The sequence below is a fragment of the Dipodomys spectabilis genome, unplaced genomic scaffold, assembly GCF_019054845.1.
Source record: "Dipodomys spectabilis isolate Male_0828 unplaced genomic scaffold, ASM1905484v1 ptg000173l, whole genome shotgun sequence".
NCBI classification, from domain to species: Eukaryota; Metazoa; Chordata; class Mammalia; order Rodentia; family Heteromyidae; genus Dipodomys; species Dipodomys spectabilis.
Genome location: NW_024870850.1, coordinates 5124437 through 5146639, shown reverse-complemented (window position 1 = coordinate 5146639; position 22203 = coordinate 5124437). Strand labels below are relative to the sequence as shown.

At 36.4% G+C, this 22203-nt stretch overlaps 1 protein-coding gene across 1 annotated transcript; it reads right to left on the bottom strand.

Moving 5' to 3' along the window:
* Positions 1-227: 227 nt before the first annotated feature.
* LOC122119939 (vomeronasal type-2 receptor 116-like) lies at positions 228-22029 on the bottom strand. The gene is made up of 7 exons (XM_042693989.1): positions 21956-22029; positions 19926-20072; positions 6005-6293; positions 4069-4875; positions 2694-2921; positions 1647-1770; positions 228-1129 (listed from the first exon to the last, which is right to left on the bottom strand). The coding sequence occupies exons 1-7, from the start codon at positions 22027-22029 to the stop codon at positions 228-230; spliced, it is 2571 nt and encodes an 856-aa protein (XP_042549923.1).
* Positions 22030-22203: the final 174 nt, after the last annotated feature.

Below are 22203 nucleotides of genomic sequence, written 5' to 3'. Positions count from 1 at the left end.
TTTAAAAGTAGGAACAAAAAATATAGAATCAAAACTCCAGTTCAAATTGTGGTCACAATAACTTGTTAATACCACTACTAGGAAAAGGTACACTAGATCCTTACTCTTTGACATATAAATTCCTTAATATAAACTATGACAGGAAGAGATAATTACTGTAGATTTAGATCAGATCTTCTGTATACTAATCAAACCTATGTGCTTAAACTTAAGAATGCTTATTTATCCTACTGCCTTTTATCTCTGAAGACATGCAGAGAATTTCTATTTGGTATTAACAAGATGTTGTAACACTTTGGGACAAAAATGCATCCCAGAAGACCCGCACTGGAGGCCAAGATGGAGAAGACTTCCACAGCCACCATGACCTTCCCTTTGGCACTGTGGTAGACAGGCAGGAAGGTGAGCCACACACTGCAGAACACCAGCATGCTGAAGGTCAGGAACTTGGCCTCATTGAAGGTGTCAGGCAGGTTCCTGGCCAGAAAAGCCACAGTGAAGCTGGCAAGGGCCAGGGAGCAAAGGTATCCCAGGACACAATAGAAAGCAGTGAGGGAGCCTTTGTTGCACAGGATGATAATGTGGCCATGCTCAGAGTATGTATCTGTGTCCACAAAGGGAGGAGAGGTTCCCAGCCAGAGGCCACAGAAGGTCACCTGGATGAGGGTGCAGATGGGGATGATGAAGTTAGGAGCCCCTGATACCAGTAGCCACCTCATCTTTCTCCCTGGAGAAGTGGCCTTGAAGGCCAGGACCACAATCACCGTTTTGACCAGCACTGTGGAAATTGCCACAGTGAACACAACCCCAAATGTGATCTGTTGTAAAATACAGGTAAATGTGTTTGGATGGCCAAGAAAGAGCAAGGAACAGAGGAAACAGAAGATGAGGGAGATGAGCAAGATGTAGCTGAGAACGCGGTTATTAGCCTTGACAATGGCAGTGTCTTGGTGTTTCAAAAACATCCCAAGAACAGCAACAGTTAGCAAGGAGAAGCAAAGAGCCGTACAGGCCAGAGCCATACCCAAGGGATCTTCAAAGCCCAGGAAACTTGCAGTTCTCATGTGGCACTGAGTTCTCTGTATGTTGGCATACTGATGAACTTGACACTTCACACATTGCTCCATATCTGTTGAGACATGAACACTACCATTACATCATTTTATGAACCGCTTTTCATCAATGAATTAAGAATTTTTCACTTAGGTGAAAGCCTCAAATGTCAGCATTTACTATCTTAAAAGTTTTTTTTTGTATTTTTCCCAAGCCATAACCTCCTCCCATTTTAATCTTCTTCTTTATTTAGACTTTTTATTGTCAAGGTTATGTACAGAGGGTTTATAATTACATAAGTAAGATAATAAGTACATTTTTTTTCAAACTTGTTACCCCTTCCCTCATGTTTCTCCTATTGGAGTTTCCTATTAGAGTTTAGACTTGTCATAATGATTAGTGATAAGAAGGATCCCTGGAGATAACTGTGCCTGATATATTACTAAAAATATAATTCAAAGTCATGATCTATCATATTACAATTAGCAAAACCAACTCTTGCAAGAATTTAATGCATAATTTTTGCTTTAACTTGTTTGGATTGAGGAAAACTAGGGAGAGGTAAAGGATTTCTTCATAAGTCATTGACTCACCTGTCCCATTAGCAATCTCATTTTCTGGGCAAGGTGTACAATCAAAGCAACAGGCAGCCTTTCCCTCCTGAAGGGATTTCCTGAATCCAGGACCACAACTCTCACTGCAGACAGAGTGAGGAGTCTGAGGAAAGACAGGGTTGTGCCAGTGACTGTTCAGACACATATCAAACACTGCAAAAATCCATTGTTTTAAAGAATGCAGGTAAGTGCAGTCAATTTATTGAAATCTGTTATTGGTTGCATATTCCATGATTCTCAAAGGCTATGTGCTACACCCTTGATTTCTATCTTGTTGAATTACTGAAAGGTATGGGATCTTTCAAAGCCTCTAAGTAGTGGTGAGAAAGTAATTTCTATTGTACAGCCCTATGGTATTTCCTTGACTTCATGTCATTATATGCTGTTTCCTACTCAACTGTGACATGTGGAAGAACAAAGAGGAAACCTCTACTTTAGGGGGTTATATGAACCCCAGGGTCATCTTATCTTTCTTTTTGTTTTATAGTGACCATGACATAACCCTCTTGTCACAGATGCCTTCAATGATTCCTCTAACCAAAGATAGTTAAATAGCAGCTCAATTAACCATTAAATAAACCTCCACAGAGGGAGCAAAAGAAACCTTTCAACCACATAAATTAATTCCTCAGGTACTTGATCACAGTGTAGATACCTACTGATATAAATGTAATTTACATCTTATGACAATATTCAAAATCAACATGTAGAAACCCACTTAACTCTTTTGTTTCTGTTCCTGGGGTTGAACACAAGTCCTGGGCACTGGACTTGAGTTTTTGCTCAAGGATAGTATTCCACTACTTGAGTCACAGGTCTACTTCAAGAATTTGGGTGGTTAATTGGAGATAAGAATAACACAGTCTTTCCTGTGTGAGCGGATGCAAAACTATATTTCCCATTTCAGTTCTATTAGTTGCTAGGATTATAGGAGAAGTTTGCTGGCACTCAGCCAGGTATAAATGTAAAGGGTGACTCTTGCTGATTTTCGTGTGGTTAAAATTATTAGGATTAGATCCAACCCACCTCTGTAGTTCCAATGGCCCACTCTACCATATCTTCATATAAAGATAGTTGATTGGCATGTGGAGCATATGGAGAAAACTTCCCTATTCTCACTGCAAGTTCCAGACCTTCTGGAAAATTCCAAATGTTCAGAATGTCATACTCTGGTTCCAAATTCCTTTTCATCTCCCAAATTATTTGATCTCTAGTAGGATTGAAAAATGGGATGTTCTTCAGAAAATTATGCAGCTAAAAAAGAGACATCATCTTATGGTGAAGTGAATCCCAGAGATAGCACAGAAAACCTGAAGTAAGAAACACTCCTTATTGCCTTTAATCTTTGATTCTGAATACAAAAAATGTAGAGACACATAATCAAGTATCTCAAGAGAAAATCTATGGAGGAATAAAATAATTACTCTGAAAAATAATCTTTCCTGATCACTCAGAAAAAGAGTAGAAGAACTTTTTTTTTCCAGAGAAATAATTTTACTCCATCTTGCCGCATCACAATTTTGTGAATGTCTCTAGCTTGAGGTTCCTAAATGTTTAATTCCAAAAGTTGAATGAAACTTTGTCACTTAGGAAAATATTGATAATTTTGTTCAGTAGGTCATCCTTTGCTATGACTACAGAAACTCGTAGGGAACAGCTCAGTGTGCAGTTTTCAAAACACTAGCTATGAACATGTTGAGGTTGTTAGTAAAGCAACTCATGAGCCAGTTGCTGGCAGCTTACAGATGTAATCCTAGCTACTCAGGCAGCTCAGATGAGAGGTTCATGCTCAGTAGCCAGCCTGGGCAGAAAAGTTAGTGAGACCCAATACAATTTAGAAAAAGCCAGAAGAAATGCTGTGCTCACGTCGTTGACCACTAGCCTTGAGCACAAAGAGCCCTGGGGATATAGCCCACGCAGTGTGTTCAAGTCCCTGCTCTGGCCAAAATTATTTTATACCAATATGGAATATATTTTGTCCTTGTTAATGGCCTGTTGTTTTCTTAACAGCATATTGCCACATGTCTAGAGTACCTCAAAGACATTGAAACATAAAAAAAATCATATAGGGTTTTTTAAAGCACCTGAAATATTTCATATTTTAAATCTGAATCTAAATTTGTTCAATATTGTGCTTATAGTTTCTGAAAATAGAAAGGAAAAACATAAGAGTTGAGAAAATTGCTTCAAATACTGAAATATTCATTAATTCCAGCAATCAATTTATGTATGACATATAAATACAAACATATATATTTGTATATATAAACACACAACATATATATACATATACAGAAACAAACATGCATGTATACAGAAATATTTAATTTCATACTGCAAGCAACCCCTCTTGAAAATGCCTTTGCTCATAGTGTGTGTGCTCCAACCAAGAAGAAATTACCTTTGCAGGTGAAGTCACTGTTTCCTTTCTATTTCCCATTGTTTGAACTTCTGTTTGATGAAGAAGCATCTCATGGAGAGCCTGGGCTACAGCATACACAGTGTTGTATACATTGTAACTGTCTCCAGACATTGTCATGTCAAAAATATGCCCAGGCAACAAATCTAAAGAGGCATCCTGAGCACAGTTGTCCCATGCCACGCAGTCACACTCAGAATATGAGCAATTAAATGACAGAAACCACAGCTTGGCAAGAAAAATGTCTTCTGGGTATTTGGAAGGCTTAACTGCCTTGACAAAATCTATGAATCCAGAAACTTCTACATGACGATGTACAAAAATCAGAGGTACATGCAATGAACCTATCATGAAATATTTCCTCTTCATGGTGAAATCCCATTGAGAGTTCATGATACAAACTTTGCCATGCATAAAAATTTGCTCAATAAATACCATTAAAAATATCAGTGAATCATTATCACCATATATGATGAGGACACTTGCTGAAGATAGATTTACCTCGTTATGAACTGCCATGAATTTGAATATATATGACACGTCTTGGCTTAAAATCACTAGCTCATAGGCTACACAAACTCTGTTTTTGGACATCTCATCTTTCAATTCAGCAAGAACCCATGCACCATTCTCAACTTGTGAGGTCAACAGTCCCACCCAGCTCCAGCTGAAGTGAAGCAGTATGGAGACCATGGCAGTGGCTATTGACGTATCCTTTGGGGCCATCTGATAGAGAGCAGGAAACTTGTTATGGTCACTCAGGGCATGATCAAAAGGCCCAAAGGTAAACTACAGAGAAAGAAAATTGGACACTCCATGAATGAGAAGATTGTCATGCATCACAATCTCAGTCTTGAATTCTGTTAAGAACCAGTTGAAGTAGGTAGAAGGAAGGTTTTGTTTTATTTTTGGAAAAAATAATTTAATTGTTTTTGAAATGTTGCACAACATATCAATTGGCTTGTAATTGTCTCTTGATACTTGTCACTATTTCCATCAACTCATCCCAACCTAACCCACTCCTAATTCCATTTTCATATATGCCCATTGTATATCATGTTGTTTTTCATCACCCATCCATTCCATATTCCTTTGCATTTTTCCTTTAATGCCTACCCCACTCAGACAAGACATGCTTCACCTTTCTGGTATTCATTTTTATACTGTCAGTAGATCATAAAAGTTACATCATAGAGTTCCACCAATCTTTATACCATACTTTAGTCAGATTAATCATATATCTATTGATGCATCTATCAATCTATCAATCTATTTATCTATATATGTGTCTATATGGTGTTCTATAGTTATTTCATGTTACATGTTCATATTTTAGATTTTACTTTCACATTTAAGAGGACACATTTACCCTTTCTTGTTCTGAGCCTGATTTACCTCATTCAGCATAATACCTTTCGTGTGTGTGTGTGTGTGTGTGTGTGTGTGTGTGTGTGTGTGTGTGTTCATGAATACCAGTACAGGGGCACAAACACATGGGCTCTTGAACTTCCTTGGCAATTTCCCTGAAGACTTGTGTTGTACCAATGGAGTGACACATTCACGTTGTTCCCTTTGTGGGTATCTTTGAAGATATGAATTTCCTGATTAGCTAGGAAAATAGGTGTGAGCCATAAGTATCCTCAATATCTTCACACTGGTATGTCATTTTAAATTTCCTGATTTATTAAAGTAAATTATCGCCAAGACTTGAAACAATAAATTATCCATTTGTCTGCTCAAATCTATCTTTTTCCAAAGTGTGAAAATATGTATTTCCAACTCTCTTTGAGTAAATACTCTTTGATACCACAAAACTTGATGGGTTCAAAAATACAGTATCTCCCTATCATTCTCTTCTATCACCTGAAATGCCACCAAATAAGACATTATTGTATCCTTCCACACATGGTACCCTCACCTGTGGAAATCTGTAGAGTCCTAGCAATGTCCCAATCTGGTCAGATGTTATGCCTGATGGTCCTGTCAGTACTGCTATAGATCTGCTGTCTCTCATACAGGAGTAGTTTGGAAACTTATACTTCCCAAAGAGACAAATGAAGAGATTCTTAAACATTGTCCAAGTTCTGAATTCGACATCATAGATATCATATCCCAGAGTCAAGTTATGTAAAAGATCAGGATTTTTGTTGATCTCCTCAATAGCAAAAGCCAAGGCCAAAACACACTGGTAGTTCTTGAAGATAAACCTAAATAATTAGGAAAGAAATTGAGTAGGAGTACTTCAAAACTTAAGACTTTGATACATTAAATGCTTGCTTCGTTTTCAAAGAATATGTTAAAATATTACCTCAATAAGAATGGGAGATGAATGTAGTGTAGTATGCTTGTATAAAGATCTACTTAAGGACATGAAGGGCATTGGTCATGAATGAGATTCAGATACTTACTTAAGGTGAGGGAGAGCTTGTTTCCCCCTTTACCACATGCACCACAACAAAAGGCTGTTGTCTTGGATTCAGTTTTTATGAGACAGCAAATGTTTGTTGTGTTGCCTTTACATTAAGGCAACTAGCCATACCTGTGTTGAAAATAATTCTTCTGTGTTTATAGGCATGTTAGGCTAACTAAGGAATGTTTAATTTAACTTCAATATTCAGAAGCAGAGTGTTATTTATGAATGATTCTATAGCTAGCTCTGCTCACAAACCAACATATTGAATAGCTCTTATTCATAACAACCAGAAAAAGAGCTGAACTATTGTGGATAGGGATTTTAATTTTATTTATCTAACAAAACCAAAGGGATGCATCCAATTTCAAGGAACTCAAGGGATGCATCCAATTTCAAGGAACTCATTTTGGAGACAGGAAATCATGACATGATGGTTGAGAAGAAAATTGAAGGTAAGCTTTGCATAGTAATCCCAGTTTCAAGGCCTCCATTGTAAAATGTATTGATCACTACTCTCTTCCTAAAATAGACTGAGATACTGAAAAGTAATCACTAGAGCAAAAAAGAAAAAAGGAAAATCAAAGTACTTTTCCTTCTTTCTTTCTCTGTGTCCTGTCTGTGTGTGCCAAGGTATGTGTGAATATCTGTGTGTGTTTGTGTGTGTTTACATGCAACCTCATGAGTGGGCATATTCTAAAGAAACTACTGGTATTGTTTAAAAGGAAACAATGAAGGAGCAATGGAAATACTAATGAAACTATCATCTTGTTTCATATATACCGTATGTATATGTGAAGTGATCACAATGAAAGCCTGTCATATCATAAATTGTTCTAAATAGAAGAAAATAGTGAGTTTGAACATACACATATGGAGAAATAAAATGAAGTAATGAAGATGTGTGAAAAGGTTTGTTGAAACTTGATGAGATTATTTTTTAAAAGCAAACATAGACGTGCATACAAAGTAACAATCCTAAAGATGAAAGGATAATCAAATTTTTAACCATGACATCTATAGCAAGCTGTCTTAGCATGAAGCACAAACAAGTAGAACACATATACAGGGATGATTCTTTAAAGTAGAACAGAAATGGGACCTCTATGGCATAGGTGTGCAGCCATTTCTTTAGCAGCTGACTCCTCAGTAGAGTCCATATAAGTCAACAGAACATGGCAAGAGATCTTTACAGTACTGAAGATAACAAGTCTAAATTATCCACCGAGAGTATTGCACCTAACAAACTATACTGTAGAAATGAAGGAAGGATTCAGATGTTCCCAGAGAAGCACAGTTAAGAGAATATGTCTCCACTAAACACTGCCTACATGAAATACTAAAGTTTTTCAGACCACAAAACAGATACATTAATGAACAAGAAAAATATACAAGAATGTATATCCTGTTTCCTATGAACACAATAAAAGTTGTGTACAACAGCAAATGAATCACAGAAAATATTCAAACTCATGGAAACTGAGCCACTCATTGATGATTGTTCAGGAAATCTTTAAAGAGAGAGATAATACTTAATCATTTCTCGAATTCAATGTGAAAAAACACATAAAGTATCAACTCCATTGACCCACAACAAAGGCAGTTCTCAGAGGACAGTCCATGTCTGTAAGTGCTTGCACCAACCAATTAGAAAAAATCTCAAGTCAATATGATAATGATGCACCTCAAAGACAGAACTCATACTTCCAGGAAGATGGTGAGACAATCATATGTAAACTCCTTAGATGTGTCTAGCCATGACAAAACAGCTATTTAGATTCTCTGCATCCACTTAACCTCAAGACATCCACACCAATCAAACTTTAAACAGATAAGGACTCATTCAAATACAGAAGATATCTCTCAGCAAAAACACAGGAGCAGAAGACAGTAAGGCAGCATGCAGACCACTGCTGAGTGGCTGCAGCCTCTGCCCCTAGTCTCCTCAGGCAGCTCAGGGAGAGCAAGAAAGACCTACCTAAAGTGCCACTAACCAAACTTTAAACAGAGAATTGTGTCATACTGAAGAAATCATGCCACAAAGCACTAAACCTAGACACACAAAGAGGGAAAACAGGGCAGACATCTAAATCAGCTTAGGAACCTCATGGAGAGGCTGATGCTGCTATCACACAACACAAAGAGGAGAAACACATAAATAGGATCCAAATAGGGAAAGAAGTAGTAAAGGTATTTCTCTTGGTGGACAATATGATCCTATATTGAAAGAATCCTATAGATTCTTCAACCCAAGCTACTTAAATTGATTAAAAAGTTTGACAAAGGAACAAGGTATGAAATCAAACCACAAAAATCAGTAGCCTTCCTGTGTGCCAACAGTGAGAAGAGTGATACTGTAATCAAGAAAGCAACGCCATTTGTCATAATCTTACAAAAATACTTAAGAGAGGGAAACCATGGGACTTACGTTTCTTTCTCTTAAGTATTTTTGTAAGACTATGACAAATGGAGTTGCTTTCTTGATTTCAAGTAGTATATGTCTGAGACAAGCAGAAACAGTCAGATAGGTTTATGTTAGTTAAAACGAACCCCAAGATAAGGACTCAAATGTTTTTTTTTCTTTCTTGCTATTGTTTCTAACATAATTATAAGATGATTTCTTTGTTGCTTTGTATGTCCCTCCCCCACAGTACAATCCCTGTTCTCACTGTATTTGATGTTGGTATAATTTGTGGAGGGGAAGGGAAAAAACAAATTGTTTAAATAGGGATACAGGTGGGCCCATTGCAACAATGTGATGTACAAGACCTTATGTCAAAAAATGAACTTTACAACTTTGGTGTGGGGGGGGGGGAGTAGGGAGGGAGGGGAGATGGGAAAGGATGGTAAGGGGAAACAAAGGAGGAGGCAACAATGCTTTATAAGAAATGTATTCATTACCTTACTCATGTAATTGTAACTCCTCTGTACGGTATTTTCACAATTAAAAAAAAAGAACTCTTCACTATCCCTAGATTTCAGAAAAGTTTAGTTTCCCCCTCTGTACAATATCTTTGCAATTAAAAAAAGAAAAAAATACTTATGAGTTAACTTAATCAAAGATGGGAAGGATTTATATTGTGAAAACTTTGAAAGCTCTTAAAAAGACATTGAAACTGACAAGGAAATGGGAAAACATACCATGTTCCTGGTTTGGAAGAATTAACATCATGAAAATACCAATTCTACCCAGAGCAATATACAAATGAAATATCCATCAAAATTCCAGCAACTTTCTTCAAAGAAATAGACAAATCAATCAAAAATTCATATGGAATAATTAAAGATCTAAAGTGACAAAAATAATATCCTTAGCAGGAAGAACAGTGAAGGAGGAAGATCACTTCCAAAATTGAAGCTTTATTACAAAGACAGTAATAAAAAAAAAAACTTGGTACTGGCACAAACATAGGCCTGAAGCCCAATCAAACAGAAGACATAGAAACACACAATCGTATAGCCACCAATATTTGATAATAGAGCCAAAACACAGCTTCCAAGAAAGATAGCCTCTTACACAAAGAGTGCTAGCAAATCTACATGCAGAAAACAGAAGCTATATGCCCATATATCTCATTGCACCAAAATCAACTCTAAATGGATCAAAGACTTCAATGTAAGGCAGGACACTGTGAAAATATTACAAGAAGGCCTAGAGAAACAGCTAAGGGTTAAACATTCTAAACAAAGATCCAGAATCACAACAATTAAAAGAAAGAATGGATAAATGGGGCCGTATTAAACTCAAGAGTTTCTGCATAGCAAGGGACATAGCTAGGAAGATAAATGAATAGTCCACAGAATGGGAGAAAAATCTTGACTAGCTATATATCAGACAAAATGGTCCTATCTAGCATATACCTAGAGCTCAAAAAATTACACCATAAAACAAAACTCCCCATCTCAACAACCCAATCAAAGAAAGACCCAAATACCTTAAGAATGACTTCTCAGAGGAAAACAAAATGGTCAATAGATAGATGAAGAAATAACTGTGCTCAACACCTCAGGAAACATTACATGTGTCTTTTGTTTGTTTCTGCTCTGCTTTATTCCCGGTGGTCAAACTTTCTGACTTCAGTACTCATTTTTTTCTATATAAGTTCATCCGATTTGAGAAGGGGAGGGTAATGAGAGAAATAGAGGGACACAGTGAAGCATTAAAACAGTGATATTCATTAGACACTATGTAGAAAATGAACAGGATATTTTGTGGGTGGGGATGGGCAGGAAAGACAGGGAGAGAGTGATAAAAGAGCAGACACGATTCAAAAAGAATTGTACTCCTTATTCATGTACCTGTAACCCCTCTGAATATCAACTCTACCATAATAATCTATGATAAATAAATCAAATACCCATAAGTAAAATAAACAGACCCTTCACAAGCAATGGAATTGCATTGGAAATAATAGATCTTACTCTCCAGAAATACCCAGCACTTGATAGGTTTACAACCAAATTCTAAAAGACTTTTAAAGGAGAATTTTCACCAGTACTACTCAAAGTCTTCAAATAAATAGAAAGGGATGGAACACTACTAATTCTGTGAAGCTAGAATTACACTCATCTCAAACAAGAGATGGCCACATTGAGAAAAGACAACTCAATACCTTTCTCCTCAATGAACATTGATGCAATAACTCTCCACAATAGTGACAAATAGAAACCAACAACAGATCCAGAAAATCATTCATTATAATCAAAGGGATTCATACCAGGGATGCAAATATGGTTTAACATATCTAAGTCAATTAACATATTATAGGACATCAGCAGAATCAAGGGCAAAATCCACATGAATAACTCAATTGAAGCAGAAAAAAACCTTTGAAGATATTGATACCCTTAAGCTAGGAATCTTTGGAACATTCCTCAATGTAAGAAAGACTGTATATGAACAATACACAGCCAGTTTTATGCTTAATGGTAAACAACTAAAGATATTTCCCCTAAATTCAGGAATAAAACAAGAATTTCCACTCTCTACATTCTTCTTCAACATACGATTGGAATTCCTAGCTAGAGCAATATGCAGGGGAAAAGCATTTAGGTGAACCATATAGGGAAGGTAAAGTAAAAACATACCTTTTTACAGATGAAATGACCTTGTACTTAAGGAGTCCAAATCTCCTCTTCTGTAGCTACTAAACTTGACCTGAACTTTAACAAAATAGCCAGGTATGAAATCAACTCACAAAAATTAATTACCTTTACTTATGCCATTGCCAGAAGATCAAGGCTGAACTTATAATAGCAACTGCCTCAAAAATAATAAAATACCTGGAAATGAACCAATAGGTGAAAAACCACTAGATTGAAAACTTTAGCAATTAGAAAAATGAAAGCAAGTAGGATTTAAAAAGACAGAAAAATATTCTGTGCTCCTGGACTGGAAGTAGTAGTATTGTGAAAATGGAAAAACTGCCCAAAGTAATTTACAAATTCAACACAATATCCAAAAAATCCCAACTCATAAAGAATTAGAAAAAAAGGTGAAAAGCAAAGTAATCCTCAGTGGTCAGAACAATATTGGATGAATGGCAATACTGAACTTGAAGCTCTTTTTTAGAGGCATAGTAATGAAATCAGCATGGTATTAGCAGAAAGTGAAGCCAGAGAATGAATGTAACAGAAGACTATGTAATAAACAAATAAACAAATATCCATCTAATATTTGCTAAAGGGCTCAAAAATATAGGCAGAAAGAATGGTGCTGGCAAAACTGGACATCCATTTGCAGAAAATTTAAACTAGATATCTATACGTCACCTTGCACCAACATCAAATTAAACTGAATCCAAGACCTCAATGTAAAGCCAGAAAACATGAAACATTTACAGGGAGGGGTAAGGGAAGGTGAGGGCTCCTTGGAACACATTAAAAACTTCCTAAATAAAATTCCTGAATCCTAAAAAATAAAAAATAAATGATAAATGAGACTACACAAAACTTAATTTTTTTTCCGCACTGCAAACCACATAGGTAACAAGCTAAATAGAAAAAGCACAGAACAGGGGATTTTTACCCAGTATCAATCAGAGAAAGGCCCATATCCAAATATACGAAGGGCTCAAAATGCTGATTCCTCTAAAATTCAACATCCCAACTACTAAGTGAGCTAATGACTTGAGAGAAACATCTCAGAACAAGAGATAAAAATGACCAATAGGCACATAAAAAAATAGTCAATGTATCTTGTCATAAAAGAAACACAAATCAAGACCAAATTGGGAGTGTGCCTCACCCCATTTAGAATGGCCATTATCAAGGAAACAAAAAGAAATGCTGGCAAGGAACTGTCCAAAAGGGAACTCTATTATATTGGTTGTGGGACTCAAAATTTGTTCACCCTGTCTGGAAAGCAGAGAGTCCTTAAAACACCAAACATAGAACTAACTTATGACAAAACAACTCCATTTCTGAACATATATCCAATAGAGTATGAACAAGGATTGAATAAATCTACCACCACAGCCATGTTTATTGCAGCTTTATTTACTATAGCCCAAAATATGGAATCATCCCAGATGCCTCTATATAAGTACACAGTGAAATGCTTCCCATCCACTAGAAAGAATGCCATTGAACCATTCATAAAGACACGGAATGACTAGGAGAAGATTATGTTCAGTGAAATAAGCCAGACCCAGAGAAGCACAGGTTGCATGATTTCCCTCCTTCATGGGAATTAGTATGTGTCCTATAACTCTACAAGTAAGCAAACTGGATTGCACCCAAGTAATTATAAATGAATTAACTGAAATATAATAGAATCTATGGGGAGCACAAATAATATAATTCCTTAACAAGCTAAAGCAAAGGCCAACAAAATGGGTACTAGGAATACTTGTAGGGTATGGGAGACCAAATGGAGAGGAATAGAAGCATGAATGTGTGCAATGAGCAAAATGCAAATCCTTTGTACAACTACATAAAGAAACTAATGTTTAAAAAAGTATTCAAGTTACTGCTAAGAGTATATAGGGTATATATATATATATATATATATGTACTATATCACATATATATGATACATATGTGATATATAATATATAAAAAACTTGTATATCAGTATATAAAGCTATAGATAATATATAAATAAATAACTACATATATAACTACATAAAATGTATATAAAATTTTTAAATCGCAAAAAATTCAATATACAATCCAAAATTAAGAAAAGTAGGTGGTGGGGTTGGAGGTGAGGGTGAGAATGTTAAAACGGGTGGACATGGTCCAAAAGGCACTCTATTCATAAAATGTTCTGAATGGTAATCCTTTGTACTACTACAGAAAGAAAATACAATTTAAAAAGTGTATGAAACTTACTGGTGAGTGTGACTTTCTAAGTGAGCTCAGAATGTTCTAATATTGTAAATATGGTAGATAAATCTTACACATAATTTATATGAAGAGGAAATTTTTTTTCAGACGTAGGGCCTGAACTCTGGGCCTAGGCGCTGTCCCTCAGCTCTTCAGCTCAAGACAAGCACTCTACCACTTGAACCACAGTGCCACTTCCAATTTTATGAGTGGTTTATTGGAGATAAAAGTCTTATGGACATTTCCTGCCTGGGCTGGATTTGAACTGCAATCTTCAGATCTCAGCCTCCTGAGTAGCTAGGATTATAGGAGTGAGCCACTGGTGCTCTGCAAGGGAAAATTATTAACGTATCTTGAAATTGCCATAGAACAATGTAAAATTGAATCATTAATTTACAAATGATGGGAGGAATAAAATGAAAATTTGCCATTTTCATTTGTATGGCTTTAATATTTTATCTGAAAATCATTTTTACATTCATTTTATTGCCAAGGTGATGTACAGAGGGAGTACAGTTACATTAGTAAGAGAGTAAGCACATTTCTTGGAAAAGTTGTGACCCCATCTTATCTTTTTTTTATTTTGTATTTTTTTATTGTGAAAATATCTTACAGAGGGGTTACAATTACATGGGCAAAGTAATGAGTACATTTCTTATCAAGCATTGCTGCCTCCTCCTTTGTTTCCCCTTCTCATTTCTCTCCCCCGCTCCCCCCCAGCCCTCCACCCCACGCCAAAGTTATAAACGTTTTTCGACATAACGTCTTGTATATCTCATTGTTGCAATGGGTCCACCTTTCCCTCCACAAATTATACCGACATCAAATACAGTGAAAACAAGGGTTATACCATGGGGGAGGGGCATACAAAACAACAAAGAAATATCTTATAAATATGTTAGAAACAATAGCACGAAAGAACAAACATTTGAATCCTTATCTTGTGGTTCATTTTGCCTAACATCAACTTATCTGACCGTATAATATTAAAGAAAAGTTTCATTAAAAGTTAAAGGAAAAATTTCATTATAACATGTCTTAACATTCACTTATGGATTTGATCAGAGCCCTCTACTATATGTGTGTATAGGTTTTCTTTTTTTTTTTAGTCCTCATCATCACAGATATTTGTCATCATTCCAAAATAGCTTCTTGTAATCTATTTTAAACCCCATAAGTACCACAAAATATGTAGAAGACAAATGAAAACTCATAATCCAAATGTCAAAACTCACTACTATTGAACTCACACCGAAGTCTCTAAAGGAGATGAAGGAGAAAAGAAGTTTCAATAAACCAGGAGAATAAGGTGCATAATGGCAATGTTGAGAAGTGATCTATAAATATTGACTGGGAATGCAAACTCTTCAAATAAGAGTTTAAATGCCTGAATGACTAAAACCCTCAGGCCAAAGGATAATTTGATTCCAAAAAAAGCCAATTCACTATCAGTGATCTTCAATGAGGGTAAGCAAGGAATGTAAGCAGATCCAGAGAAATATAAGTTGCATGTTTTCTCTGAGTATAGTAGCTAGAATGTAGCAATAAATCTACAAGTAAACAAACCAAATGGTAAAAACAAAACAACAAAAATCAACACTTGTACATGATAAATTACACAGGTCTCTAGGCATCTCCCCCCCAGTGAGAACAAAGGAGAATATACTCAAGAGAGGAACACAACAATGTAATACCTGTGTGCATCTGATAATATAAAATAATATTTGGTAAAAAGAACTCAAGGAAAATGGAACAAGAGGGTTATATTCTTTGTTGCTGTTTTTGTGAGCATAGAGTCACAGAATTGGTCGAACAGATGTTGAACAATGGAGCAGTGCTACTCACTAGGCACAATGTTGAAAATAAACTATAGACCTAGTGGGTGCAGATGGGAGGGAAATATAGCAAGGGAAGGGGTGACATTGTTAGAAAAGAAATGTTCTCTTCATCTTACTTTCTGTACATCATCCCTATAATAGCAATAAAAGTACATCAACAGGGGGAAAAATGAATGAAATAGGGCAATCCAAGCAAATTAAAGAGAAAAGAAAGCAAAAATATCCATAACATCACATCAAATATATCTTAATTAAAGCAATTACATGTGCCAACTTTGTAATGCAATGATGAAGCAATCAATGATCAACAAAATGACATAACAATTGTAAATGTATACTAACACATGATCAAAACACTTAACCCTATGTAAGCAGACATTGATGTAGTTCCCAATATACTAAAAGTTGCAGATTTTCTGGAGAGACCCTCCTGACCAAGTCAACACGGAGGTATCAGAATTAAATTTCACCCATAATTAGATGAACCTCATATACACCTACAGAACATTTTACCCAACGTCTGAATAAACCATATGTCATCAACATATTGACCATTTTCCAGGAGAGATCATGGGATAGATAGGGCACAAAACAACCAGATTTTAAAATTATGGAAAGTACATTGGGAACACCTGCAAATCAAACTGTGGTAAGGCTGGAAATTAACAAGGAAATTATTAAAAATATTCCCATAACATTGAAATGAAATGAATTATTTTTCAATCAGAAATAAAGCCTTTAATTTAATTAATATTTAATTTCACTTAATTCAAATTATTGAATATAATTAAATGATTAATGCATGATTAAATGGCTTATTTCTCAAGGAAAATTTCAAGAAGTTTACTGATTTTTGGAACAAATATAAACGAAAACAGAATATCAGAATCTATACATATAAAAAAAGATCAATGAAATGAAACTGACAACCTTTGCTGAAATCAGGAACAGAGATGCTGTATTAAAGAACATATGCTGCTGCTCAAGGAATTAGAAAAACAAACAAAATTAGTAGAAGAAATGAAATAATCAAGTAGAAGGAAAAGAAGTAGAGACTAAAAACACAATAGCAATAATCAATAAAGCAAAAAGGAGGTTCTACAAAAACAATAGGGTGATAAAACTGAAGGAAAAATCATTAAGTATAAAGTGTGTAAAACATTAAATTCCCCATATGAACCCACACCTCCCATTATTCTGTATGCCAGAAACAGTATGGTGAAACTAGCTGTATTACTGAAAAACTATCTATAGAAGATTCAGTCCAGTCTATATCAAAATACCTATTATTTCCTTCATAGAAATAGAAAAGGCAAAACTGAATTTTATGAAAAAGGAAATCCTTCATTAGCCAGAGCTATTTTAACACAAGAACAGCACAAAAACATCCCTATATCTGTTCTTTACTTATACTGCAGAGCCATAATAGCAGAAAATATTCTGATAAAAACAGACACATGGGTCAAAGTAATCGCAAACAATAGATATCTGATTCTTGGAGAAGATGTCAAATAACATATGGCTCAAACATGACACCCTTAGCATTGTGAAGTTGGGCATGCATGTGTGAAACACTCCAACTATACAATATATTTTTTAATCTCAACGTTGATTAGTTCTTAATAGAGACTTGAACTTTGCAAATAATCGTGAAAATGAGAGGAAATATAAATACGCAGGTAACATAAAAGTCAATAGTTCATAAAACTATAGGAATAATTATGCTCTGGTGTGATTAAATGGTAGAATCCTTTTCCTTACTGGCAAAGCCACAACTTCCAACCCAAGCACTGGAAATAAAGTAATTGTGCTTGTATCCAATTGAAAAGTTTCAGCACAATGAAAGAAATGGTGGGACAGGTCTTGCTAGCTATACATCTCACAGAGGATGAATAATGTATTGGAAAACAATTCTAAAAATTAAATACTAGAATAGAAAAAATCCAATCAAGCAACAGACACTTAAAAATTAGAAATAGAAAATCACAACAGAAAATATGGTATTCAATCATTTGAGTATTCAGGACACCCATTATTTATTCATTAACCCAGAGAAAAATTACAGTCTTGGTAATGATATATAAAATTAAAGTTTGGATAATCTTCAAGAAATCCAATTTATCTCAACGAGTGGCTTAGACCTGCAATCCATGCTAAACAACAAGCCGACAGCTAAGGATCCTGAGTCAAAGCAAGCTGTCACAGAAAAGCCCATGGCACATTTTATCTCCAGTCAACCAATGATAGTTAAAAGTAGAGGTATAGTGGTAGAGTATCAGCTTTGAGATAAAAATACATGTAAGAGCCCAAAGAAAACCATTTACCATTGGCTTAATCCCAGCTAACTTAGAAAAGTGAAAAATAGTAGAATAAATTACAGATATGGGAGAGAAAAATGATCTGTGACATGATATAGAAATGGTTATAAAACAGTGAGTGAATAAACTCAAAGTATGTGACATGCAGTGTGGAACTGAAACATGAACCAGTCACTTTGCATAAGGACAATGTTGTATCAAAATTGGCAAACATGAGCTAACATCAGTGGGCATAGACTAGAGTCAGATCTGTCACCTATTGAGGTCTAACTGCAATGCTCTATTTATCTACAAGAAAAACTTAGTCAATAACTATTTCTATCTGCAGTCAATAGTATGCATGAAATTTTATTAACACAGACCAGAATTTACTTTGTATTTGGAGTAGCAAAGTAACATCCACCTGCTGAAAACATACTACACAATGTGTCTATATTAACAGCTTCACAAAAATATTCAAATATATATTGAGAAATTAAAAGAATAAAAATCATCTAAACATAATTATATAGTGTCAAATATAAAGAATAAATGAAGTTGGACAGTAGTGCCTCACACCTTTATTCTAACTACTCGTAAGGCTAAGACCTGAGGATCCTGTTTTCAAGGCAGCCTGGGCAAGGATGGCTGTGAGTCTCTTATCAACATGTAACAAACAAAAAATGCCAGAAGTAGAGGAGGCTCATCTGCTAGAGCATTAGTCTTCAGCAAAAATGTTCAGGAACAGCTCACAGGCCCTAATATTCTAGGACCAAGATGAAAGTAAGAAAGATAAATATATCAGTGACATACAAAATGAAGGCATGGATCTTCTATAGCACAAAAGAGAGTAATTCCTAACCTGGGATCTTTGCTCTCAATAGTGGGCAGCAGCCTCTAGCTACAATTTTCTTACTAGCACTTAAAAAGCTGTGCCAGTGAAGGAGATAATTACTTTTTTTTGCAAAAGGAATCACATAGTTTGCTAGAATTTCTTTGAAGTTCTGTGCAGTCATTTTTCTTTCTTTTCTTTTTTTTTAGTATAGCCACTTATTAGTGAGAGACAGTATTATAGACAATACTTCAAGAATATGCATGTGCACAAATAAAGAAGAACTCATCTTGGGCAGGTAAATTACCCCCAATGAGTCTTTCATAACACTGAGTTTCCTGGTAACACCTGGGTTGTGGAGCCTATCTGACATGAAACAATGACACAAGGCTTAATTTGGAACAGTAACTGCTGATGTACACTCAGAAAGTGTATGTTTGTGTGTGTGTGTGCAAAATGCACGTGTGCACACCAGTTCTAGGGCAAGAAATCAGTGCCTGGGCACTGTTCTTTAGCTTATTGGCTCAAGGCTAATACACTGTCACTTGAGCCACATCATCATTTCCAGCATTTGGCTGGTTAATTGAAGAAAAAGGTTTCATAGATTTTCCTGCCTGGGTTGGCCCCAAACCTCCATACTCAAATATCAGCCCCATGACTAGTTAGGATTACATGCATGAGCCCCCATAAGAAATTTTATAAACATTCACAAAATATTCGTGTGACTAAAGAAAAGTTAGATTTCTGGCATAGGGGATAAAGAAATGAAGTGGCAGCCTTTTAATACAGAACTCATGACAGCGACCCGGGTTAATTGTAGTAACATCACTTCATTTCCCACAGTACCAGCTGAAATGGGGGAGATACAGGCATGCTGCAGAAAAGTAAAGAACTTACAGACCTGTAAAGGAGAATATACATGGAAGGAAATAGTGTCCTCTCCTGCTAGCTGGAAGAAAATCACTCAACAGTTCATGTAAGACAAAATAATGAAACTGAGCCTCTCTTGGTTCAATAGGGATGGAGTTCAGTGTAGATGAGACAGAGATCGTGAAGCGTGCACACAGAGTTTCCCCACCCATTGAACATCCTCAGAATAAACAGTAATGGAAATAAAGTATTGAATTACTTACATCTTGTTCTCTTCTTGCATGGAAGCATGGCTGTTACTGTGATCTATTCCCAAAGTATAGAGAGGGAAAAACCCAGTGATCATCAAATCTCCACCCATGTGTGCTCGGTGCTTCATTGTAGAAAAGCAGCTAGTGCCACCCAAGGACCTGACAGGGAGTGGAAGATGGAAAAGGAGAAATGTGAAAGCCAAAGGGCACATCCTTGAAGCATCTACCAAACAGAAATCCTGGCAGGAAGTGAGGCCCAATTTGAGCTATGTATATTTGTATATGGGCATATGTGCTTTTTATTGACAGAGATCGACATTATCGCTCACCCCTAATCAAAGACTCTTGTGAGTCCCCAGAAGTAATGTGTAAAACTATTCCCAGAGGCTCTGCATTTGTAACCTTGCCTCAGGAAAAAAAACATGAGTTAGAAAACATGTTTTCAGATTTGCTTTCTTCACCCAGGTGCTGTGATTTCATCCAAGACCACAGATAGTGAGGTCCCAAAGATGGAATTATGTTGGTTGGAGTTTATCAAAAGTCTGTGTCTAGAAACTCTTTGTATGAAACTTATTTGAGATGATGCAACTGGATTCCATGAGTTGATGCCATGTCATGTGAATGGTGAAATGACCAGAAAAAGTCTATGCCTCTGAGTTGTCAACTAAAGTTATGAGGCCCTCGTATACAGAGGGTCAATTCATACACACCATATCCAGGCAAACATCTCTCTCTGCAAATGATATCTCATGTTTCAACACCATAAAGATGACAGCAGAAGGCTTTACACCAACACAAACTCACTGATGAAGAAAAATACTCCTGTAACAATCCATTTGCCACAGTATCAAAAGATGTCTAAGGGAAATTCAACCTAAGGCATCAAAGTCCTCTATCAATCTTGAAAACCAGAGGATGCAGAAGAAAGTATCAGAGAAGAGAAGAGAACAGGACACACCTCCCATTTTATGGATGAGCATGAATATTGTTAAAATGCCCAACAAAGAAACTCGCAGATTCATTTTCTTCAAAATTCCAATGTTGTCCTTGAAAAAAAAATCTCTTAAAATTCATTTGAATTCACACAATGAAAGAACAAAACCATGAGGAAAAAGCACCCTGCTGGAAACATGGTAGACCTGATTACAAACTATATTACAACCACTGAAACAAAGCCATATTGACCCTGGTGCCAAGAATAACTGGGAACTGGTAAACATAACAGATGATCCAGAAAATTCCCACATAGCTACAGTCAACTGATTGTTTACAATATGGTGAATTATATATAGTGGACACAAGATTGCTTCTGTAACAAATTTTGTTCATAAAGCTATATTGCCACTTGTTGAATACTGTAAATGGTTTCCTGTCATTCCATCAGAGTCCTCAACTTAAGAGCTTCAAGCATGACACTACACATAGATAAATAAGGGAAACACTTGAAGCAATAAACAGGAGTAATGCTGGATATTGACTCATATGCCTTCATTACAGCTATGGCACAAGCATCAATAGAAAAACTAGAACCCAAGCATGGGCATATAGAAAAGCAAGATGCTATCACGAAAATGCTCAGTATAAAGAAGGGCTGGAGATATGGCTCATTATACAGTACCTGCCTATCATGGTCCTCAAGAAAGCATTGACAATGTTGGGAGGAAGATGGCAGCAGAGAAGCTGGAGGCTAAACAAGCTTTCACATAGCAAGCAGTTTTAGTGTTCCAGTGAAAAGTCCTAGGCTTGAGAGTCACACCAAGTGTGCCATCATAGTAGAGAGAGGTCAGAGAGGAAAAATCCAGGCAGTTTGGTTAAGGACAGTTCTGAGGGCTTGCTGGTATCTGCAGCAGTGGCGGTGCCTGCTGCAGTGGCTGCCATATCAACAGAGAGAGCCCAGGACAAAGGCTCCAAAGCAGATTATACTCAGCGCCAGAAAGCACTGACAAGGAGCAGAAATCTTCATCCTGCTGATTACAGAGAATGGCAGACCATTGACGGCCCAAAAACTAAGGGATTGGTGTGAGTACCCAAAACATCCTTACTTCTTCTCACAGAGCAGTGGTGGGAGGTAGCCCCCTCCGAGTATCCCTCTCCCACCACTGGTGAAGAACTCCATCTTTGATACTGAAAAAGGCCCGGCTAGAGCAGCTAGTTCCAAACTCAGGCCTTGGAAGAAGACAAAAGGAGCCATTCAAAAGATCACAGGAACCTAAGCTGCCTGGCTCAGCTCCATCCAGTAGAAAGTTGCTCTTCCCAGACATAGGAAGCTCAGCCCCCAGAAGACTGACTT